Raw genomic sequence first — 9,250 nt, forward strand, 5'->3', positions numbered from 1 at the left:
AAAACGAAATACGGTGAACAGCAAAGACAAAAAAAAAAAAGAAAAATGTTTTATTATCGAGCAGACATAGATTACATTTGCTGCTGCTGTGTCCTAAAGCAACGAGTGCGATTAATATTTAGCAATTTTAGCAGTTTAGTGTGGAAGTAAAGAAATTTTTTAGTGTACATTTTTTAGAAATACAACAAGTTATACACCATAGTTGGTGTATAACCCACCAACTCTTAGAGTTTAAGATAAGAACTTCACGTCTACGACTGGCTAGCTGGCTGACTGACTGGCTAGTTGATTTGTTTTGCCCTTTTACGTGGTGGTGTGTGATAGATAATTTTTTCTTTTGACGGAAAGAGAAGGGAAAACATTTGTGCTGATATTTGAAGCGCCAGCCACCACGGAGAGCGAACAAAGCTGCTCGCTCGTGTACAGTTCTTGCTACACGTTCGCGCTCGGCTTTTTATACATTGCGATATGTCCGAGAAAAATGGACAAGGAGCAGCAGTACAGTGGACGAAAGCAGGAGGAGGTGGAGGCGCAACGACAGGGCATAAACAACATCAACAGATTCAACAGGGCATCTCACCCATTTATAATGCAAATGTGGTGGGAGTACCACTAGGTTTAACAACGACGGCATGGTCTGCATCTGCATCTTTATATGGCGCAACAAATCATATAAGCGGTGGCAGTGGCAGCCAACATGATGTAGTATCATATGCATCTGCACGCTTTCAGGCGCCACCACCGTTGGAACACAGTAGTGCAGCATCATCGTCACACCCAGCAATACCACACTCAGCGAGTTCGAGTTCTAATGTACCTGTACCGAGTGGATTTGTACCGCCGTCATTTGCTGTTGCATCGTCTGCTACAGCTGCTGCTGCTGCAACAACATCCGTTTTAACACCAAATCCATATTCTGCACCCACTATAGCGGCTCAAAATACCCTGCTTGCCAGTACAACTAATCCACATGGTCTGCATCAGTCTGCCGCCCTAGCATCTCAACAATTTCCCGGGCAAACATTACACGGACCCTTCGGCATGGATCAGTTTCAACATTTAAATGTTCAACAACAATTCGAGCTAAGCAAATTAATGGCAGCTGCAACATTTGGCTCGAATCAAATTGCCGCCTCTATAGGACCAACAAATTTAACATCTTCCAGTAATAGCGCTAGTGGTGGTCCTTTAATTTCGGCGACAACGACCACAACTTCAACCTCCACTACAGCGTCAGCCCTCTCACCATCAATAAGCCAATCTTCATCTAGCCGTCAGCCACATACTACACCATCAATACCATTTGCCAATACTGGAGGAGGAGGTGGAGACATGGAACCAAATACGAGTGTTGCTGGTGCCATCAGCAATCAACTGGCGGAACAGGTCATTAACACAATAAGTACAGGGAGTTCGGGTAGTAAATTGGCCCCAACACCGATACATGGACGTCTAATGGGTTTAGGTGTAAATGCACCCGACGAAGAAAAACTGCGTCGTATACAAGAGGTTGTCGAATGGGGAATAAGGTACGTGTGTGTCAAAACTTTTTGTATACGTTTATATTGTTGTAATCTATTACATTTCGATTAATCAGAAGTACATTTGTTTTTATAGAAATGCCGAATGATTCGTTAAACCGAATTCTGATAAGAATCCATTGAAAAATGAATTTATAGATACTATCTATCGAAATCAAAATCTGAAATGATTGTGTATATCATTTTGTTTACAATTTGTGTTAATTTACAGATTGTATATTCTTCCTCATTACGTTGTTTCAAATTCAAACATATTTCAAATTCGTTGAGAATTGTTCTAGATTATGTTGTGATAATTGATGTTAAATAGAATTTCAAATAGGGACAACTGAAATCTTTTTTTTAGATTTATTTTACCGAGCGAGTATCATCTGTTTGGTCAATATGCGGAATTTCTCTCGAAACTTGAAGGAAATATATAGTACATATTTCATATATAGTAATTTGTTAACACGAAGTTGTTTTGGTATATATTCGCGGTATATATGGCGATATTCCCCATTTTCTAACTTACACTAAGTTAGGAAGAATATTAGGCTAAATATATTATCATGTGCAAAGTTTGAATGACAGACGAACATTTGTAAATCGACTCAGAATTGTCTGAAACGGATTTTCTTCAAGGGTTCTGAAACAAATATTTCGATAGGACATTCGCAAAGTGTATTAGCCATTTCAGGGTTGTACAGAGGTGACCAACCAATTGTACGTGAGAAAGGAACTGGTTTGAGCTGATGTGTGCTCCTATTGTTTGTTTTTCGAATTTCTCCAAAGTCTCCAGGCGAACTAATTTTGATATTCCACTCAGATTAGACGTCGCAACGGTCTCCACCTTGTCCAGATTTGCCGAAGAAACTTTCGGCAAATCTGGACAAGGATTTGCCGAAGAAACTTTCGGCTATTAGCTTCGAAGTGTTATTTCCAAAAACAACTTGAATTTGGCTCGTTCTCGAAGAACCACACGGTCGGTTTCTGTTTTGTTTCGGACTAAGGCGAATAGAGTAGATACGGATCAAAAAGGAGTTGGTTTGAGCAGATTTGCGCTCTTATCTATTTTTCGAAATTTTCCGAAGTCCTCTGGCAAATAAATTACAATATTTCTCACAGGTTTGACATCGGAACGATCGGCACATTACTTGTTTTTGCGAAGAAACTTTCGACTTTGCATTGAATTGTTTTTTTACGAACAGCTTTCATGGGGTTTGGCTGTCCTTATAACGTCCCTTCAATACTTATTTTGGTTTCTCATTGGTTGTTAAATCTTCCTACAAAAAATGATCAACTTTTGGTACTTTGACCAATTGCATGTTAGGCGACGATGGAACTTATTAAAATATTTCTAATATATGTGGTTATAAAAACTTATATTATTTTATCTATATCTGTATATATATGATTTGAAAGCGATTAACAACATTTTTCTTATTGTTTATATAACAATTGGTTAATATATATTTTTTTTTTCACAAAAAACAGCGATCACGCCAAACAGCAAATTGTACAAATATTGGATCGTATATCAACATTAAGACCGGTAGAAAAGCTATTGCTTTATTTACGTTTGCCGGGGGAGCAACCAGAAACAGGTAAGACCTGCAAATATTTTTCAATTACCCTTATTTGTTTATAAACTATATAAACTATATGTTTTTCGCTTAGATCCCTTGCGTCAACCACAAAATCCCCTAGGAACTCGATCTGAAATTAATCACACCATCAATTGGGTACGCACGCATTTGGAACAAGATCCACAGGTTTCAATACCCAAACAAGATGTATACAATGATTATTTGTAAGTAGGAAAATGTAATTTCCAATTTTGTGAAATATATAGTCACTCATTTACATTTCCATATTTCAATTTCCCATGCGCAGAGTCTATTGTGAACGCCTAAATATAAAACCATTATCAACAGCCGATTTTGGTAAAGTTATGAAACAAGTTTTCCCCGGCATACGGCCTAGACGTTTGGGAACACGAGGCCATTCGCGTTACTGTTATGCAGCTATGCGTAAAACTAGCAAACTACCAGCTCCACATTTGCCAACGCTAACGACGACCACAGCAAAATCAGCGATTAAAGGCGAAACAAATGCCGCCAATGAATCTGGCGATACATTTTCCGATAAAATCGATGAAGATCAAGAAGAATCTTGGTCTGTAATTAAACAGTGGGCTGAGAATGTTCTACATGTCAAGGTAAATGATGTTAATGATTTGGCAAATCAAATAAAAGCCAATGTTGCCCTGCCTCAAGGGCATCATACATCCTTTACGGCGGCAGGTACCACAAAAACTGGCAGTCATATGATACATAAGAAATATGCACAAAGGGAACCCAAAGAAAAACGAGTTATGGCTGTAAGTCAAATGATTTTTTTTTTTTTGAAGCTAAAAGAAACAACAACCACAAATGTTTTACCTTTTTCCTTTTCATTCCAGGATATGGGTCCATTAAAGAAGCGACGCAAAAAGAAACGCAAAGGTTCCTCTTCTTCTGAATCCAGTTGCCATCAGACGAATACGGCAATCGAACAGGGGTCATCCGGACACGGGCCTCAGCTATCCCCAGCCAATAGTTCAAAAGGCAGTAGTCAACGCAATCCTACATCGCCACTGATAACCGCCGCAGATGATGGACAAAAATTACTTAACGCCACCACCACGGTCAAGATAAAACAAGAAATTGTTGATTCGCCTGGGTTTGGAGCAGCAACATCTACCATTGTGTCGGCACATTCGACAGACACTGATTCCGCCAAGCACATACCCATATATCATCATCAGCATCCACACATAAATCAACAAAGTCAACAACAGCCAATTAATTTGGCAGCTGAAACAAGAGGTGGTGGAGCACATGCTGCTGGTATCGGAGTTAGACCTACTTCTGCCAGCCTAACAGGCAGTGCGTTTGAGCATGTGCGTTCGCCTGCAATACCAACAAACTCAAATTCAAGTACAACAACGGCAGTGAAAAATTTAACACCAAAAATTATGGAGCTTGCGGTGGAAAACCAACCAACGCAACAAACTTCGGCAACAATCCACAATGCTGCAACCATAAAACAAGAAGTGGGTGTCGATGATTACCAAACAACAAATATCTTTTGTAAAAAAGTGCGAAAAGCTCAAGAATCAAAAAGCTTCTGGCCAAATTCTCCAACATCCAATAATAGAACAACATCCCTAACCGTAACAAGTGCTTCCAGGCCAGTTCTACCCATAATAACAACAACAGCATCCACACCACCTCCAGTGGCTGCAAGTGTTATTACATCGCCGAATAACAATGAGGCCGGTAATAACAACAATTCCAGTGCCTTGGGTCCCAGTGCAGTAGTAGTGCCAACATGTTATTCGATGGGACCTCCGGCACAAATGGCCCCCTCTACAAGCCCAAATAATCACCACGAGGACGCAATGGGCCAGCCAAAAGTTGTCTCTAGGAATTTGCAACAATTGCGAGCCAAAAAATTACTAGGCGTAAATCCCGCAGCATGTGATCCGCCCGATTTGAGTGCTGCCGTTAAAGATGCCGCTGATCTACCCGAGAATTTGGGCTTACCACGTGAACGAGTCATCAGCATATGCAATATGGATAAACATGAATTAGACGACTACTTTTTACCCGAAGAAGAAAATTCTGAAGACCAAGAAACCGAACTGCTTCAATATTTTCAGATGGGAGACGCTGAGGAAAAATTAACAAAAAATTCTTCCTCCGATGCTAAGCGACACAGTTATCCAACAGTAACACCAGTGATATCAAATACGACTCTGACATCATCCGCATCATCATCGTGCCTAACAACGGTGACAATGATGTCTGGAGCGACAACTTCATCGGCAGCCGCCGTTGGAGCAGCAGCAGCAAGACAAACCCTAACAACGATGAATGCCAGCAACAGCAGCATTAAGCGTGATAGCTCAACAAATAATGAAATGAGCAACTTTAAACCGGCTACGAAGCAGCTATCACAACAGGCTCTAAACTATTTGAAAAGTTCGAATGCATCATCTTCCCTGTTCAGTGCGAACAACAACAGCAGCAGCAGGGAGTCTTGTGGCAAATTTGTATCATCTTCAAAGCATTTAACATCTGCTGTTGGAACTGCCTCAGCGTCTCTAGAACATTTAACACAAAAGCATCATCAACAACAACAGTTGTTGCCAAATCAACAACAATTGCAACAACCTCCTCAACCACCCGTAAAGGTTTCGTATAAACGTAAAATAAATTTAAATGCTTCGTCATCCTCTGATATAACGGCAGCAAGAAAAAATTATATTTTCGAACCCATATCACCGAACATAAATAGCACATCTACAACATCATCGGGTCACAACACAGGCGGAAATGGTGGTGGGAGTCATAGCACTAATACTGGATTTTTTGCCAGCCCCCATTTTAGCCGCCAACTAACCAAACAACAATCTTTAGACTCCGAATCATCGTCTGATCCAATGATAGGTGCGACCCGAAGAAGGCGTACATATATGACTACAATGACATCAGCTTCAGCTCCCCCTAGTCCATCGGTACTGAAACAACAACACGAACAACAATTATTTGCCCTATCAAATAATATTTTTTTAGAGCAATGGCCAACGGCAACGAACTCCTCGTCGGTCTTTAATAGTTTGCATGGTTCAAATCAAAATCATGCTGCCATGTTGGATCAAAATTCCCTAGATTTAGATTTATTTGCCGAAGCAGCTGCTGCCACAGCCACCGCATCCTCATCATCAATCTGTGCCTCTCAAAACCAACCGCCATTAGTTTCGCAAACATCACTAAAAGAAAGCGAAACAATTTTAAATGATTTGACACAACGTTCCCGTTCTGTGCCATTGTCACAATTGCAACGATCACATTCGCCTACCTTCAATCGTGCTTTTCAATTGAACTCCTCCGCTGCGGCCACAGCTTATTCGGCGTGTAATTCATTGGCCCAAACGCCAATACCCACCGAATTCATTGATTCGGTAACAATGCTCTCCGAGAACAGTTGCAGCCAACAAAGTTCATCGATCAAGCTGGAAGAAGTGGGCGGCAATGTTGTGGGCTCAGATTCGACTGCTTTGCTAGATGAGGTGGACGTAAATGAGATATTGTCTTCGCCAGATTTTGGTAAATTTTCCAGAATTACACAATCAGGTGGCAGTTCAACTGGTACAAAAACATCTTGCTCGTCGGCAGGATCTTCGTCCGGATATAGCAGTGCGGGCCAATTTTCTTTATCTCTCAGCAGTTACGGTGGTAGTAATGGCAATGGTGTAGGCGGTGCCATTATGTCATCCACAGCTTCAATTTCTCGATCTGTGCCTTCAACACCATTGCCGCATCAGAATCCATCCTGTATGCCGGGCAATGGTAACAGTTTCTATCGACGACGTTTTGCCAATAATTGTCAACCGCTGGGAGGTAATTATTTTTCATCAACGGGCAAATATGGTTATGGCAATATGAATACAACACTGTCTAGATCGGCATGTGACATATCTAAATCTATGCCCTCCACACCCATAACAACAACGCCGAGTAGTTTTCGCTATAGTCCAACAGAATTTACAAGAGATTTCCTTATAAATGGCAATACCATCGATGATAGTCTAACATCATCATTTGGCACTGTGGGGACGGATAATTTAATGGGATCAGATGTGGTGGGTGTAGACGCTCCCCTACTCAACGAAGAGGATTCACTAATAAATGGATCAAGAGGCGATAATGATGTTATTTCTCCTGATTTTTGTGCCCAGACCGCCGCGGATTCATCCATTTTAATGGGAAATAATAGTGGTTTGGGTGGATCGGCGGTGGCGGCGGGAGTATCGTCGACAACAACCGGATCGGATAGTGTAGGTGAGTCAGCCGTTGTTATTGGTGTAGGTACCGACCTTTTGGACAATTTGTAGAATTTGCCTGAAGAGCAAGTCAAAAGAAAACGACGTTTAAAGCCGCAAAAGTCACATGACTCCATAATGGAAGAAAACATTTTAGAAAATGAACCACAAAGTACAGAAACTGATGATGATGACGACGATGATGTGGATAATGATAATAATGGAGCTATGAGTCTTTTGTTGGCCGAAGTTGGAAAGCTTTAAACAAACACACACCCAAAAAGTTAACCATAATAGGTCATTTTGGAATATATTGATGTGGAGAAATGTATTGTGTACCTATTTGTGTGTGTGAAATGCCTGTGTTGAATTTTATTTTACAACAAAAATATTTGTACATTGTATGTACATGTAACATCCTCCTTAAGCATAATTTGGAAATCCACTTTGAATTTAAAAAAAAAATTGAATGAAGTGGAAGAGTATACGCCAACGGTTCATTTTATTGAATTGACCTATAAAGTTTTATAATTTCCTATTCTGTCACATACTCACAAATTTAATAGCTGGATCTTTGGTCTGAAGTCTTCAACACCCCTTCCTTTATGTTACAACGCCGATAGAGAATTAAATTTCCATTTAATTAAGCACAACTAATCGCTAGTTTATCATTTGTATCGGTTTTCTTTCCTTTCCAATTATTTAATGTGTGAGACTCATGAATTGTAACCTCTTGCTCTGTTCTGTTTGAATATCTCTGAAAGTATATTTCCCACTTCATTTTCTGGTTTTCAAGGCAGCTTTAAATTAAATCACACCCAACGATTGAAAAAAACTTTTTTTGGAATTGTTTCGTTTCCTGGTTTGACTAAAAATATGGACCTATTTTTTCAATATATCGGTCCATGTATTGGTAAAGTTCTCATATAATTTTTTGGTTATTTTTGGGGATTATAAAAACAAGTATTTCAGGCGATTTTGTTGTAATTTTTAATTTTTGGAATGGGGGTCCCATTTTTAGTTTAGATCCCATATTTGTGCACTTTTTTCAATCAAATTGACTCTAAATTAGTATTTTGTATTCTTCTAGTTGGTTGAAAAGCTTCCTACAACAAATCAATATTGGTCAAAAATTTAGGTTGGACACCCTTTATAAATGGTATCTCTGAAATTCCGATATATCAGGTATTTTGGGCACATTTTTCAACCAAATTGGCAGTACCAATATATCAATATTGATCCACTTTTTAGGTTAGCTTCCTACAACAAAAAATTTTAGGTTGGACCCACTTATAATGGTACCTCCCAATTATCGGTATATCGGTGATTTTGGGCACATTTTTCAACTAAATCTGCAGTAATTTAGTATTGCGAACTGTCATTGGGTAAACATTCTATCTCCCAAAATTTGATATTTAATGGAGTTTACTTTTTTCAATTAAATTGGCTGTAATTTATTTTTTGGATTCTCATTGCTTAGAACATCTACCTAGAAAAATGACACACTGACTTAAGTTTCGTGGTACCACCATTATTTTTTTATTTTTGAGGACTTATGACACAATTTTTATCCGAATTGGTATTAATTTCATATCTTTGGTTCTTCCTAGCAAAAATTTGCAATAGCATTGCCTGCCTCTATATAAAAGTCCCGATAGATCTTAGGTATTTTGTATTTTGTGACCATGGTGAATTGGGTTCACCATAAATTTCTCTCAACTATCACATCAAATAGATTCCTAAATGATGCAACGTTTTCATTATGTCTTGCTCTTCAGTAAACCAAACAAACTAATGATAATAATAATGAACCCGAGAATTGCTATATACACATTCATATGTGTATTTGTGTGTGCGA

At 39.3% G+C, this 9,250-nt stretch overlaps 1 protein-coding gene across 1 annotated transcript; it reads left to right on the top strand.

The window, feature by feature from the left end:
* The first annotated feature begins 468 nt into the window (after positions 1-468).
* LOC133324669 (mucin-19) lies at positions 469-7,656 on the top strand. Its single transcript, XM_061533513.1, has 6 exons — positions 469-1,529; positions 3,018-3,127; positions 3,201-3,333; positions 3,417-3,903; positions 3,985-7,407; positions 7,465-7,656. Exons 1-6 carry the CDS (start codon positions 469-471, stop codon positions 7,654-7,656), a joined length of 5,406 nt encoding a protein of 1,801 aa, XP_061389497.1.
* The last annotated feature ends 1,594 nt before the right edge of the window (positions 7,657-9,250 follow it).

Source organism: Musca vetustissima, unplaced genomic scaffold (genome assembly GCF_032173495.1).
Source record: "Musca vetustissima isolate MV318-11 ecotype Yass unplaced genomic scaffold, APGP_CSIRO_Mvet_v1 utg63189, whole genome shotgun sequence".
Classification (NCBI taxonomy): domain Eukaryota; kingdom Metazoa; phylum Arthropoda; class Insecta; order Diptera; family Muscidae; genus Musca; species Musca vetustissima.

Excerpts from the sequence above, each read along its gene's own strand:
- LOC133324669 (XM_061533513.1), top strand. The coding sequence starts at position 469 with ATGTCCGAGAAAAATGGACAAGGAGCAGCAGTACAGTGGACGAAAGCA. Across the intron at positions 3,128-3,200 it reads GGGGGAGCAACCAGAAACAG|ATCCCTTGCGTCAACCACAA; the intron begins GTAAGACCTGCA and ends TTTTTCGCTTAG. Across the intron at positions 3,334-3,416 it reads GATGTATACAATGATTATTT|AGTCTATTGTGAACGCCTAA; the intron begins GTAAGTAGGAAA and ends TCCCATGCGCAG.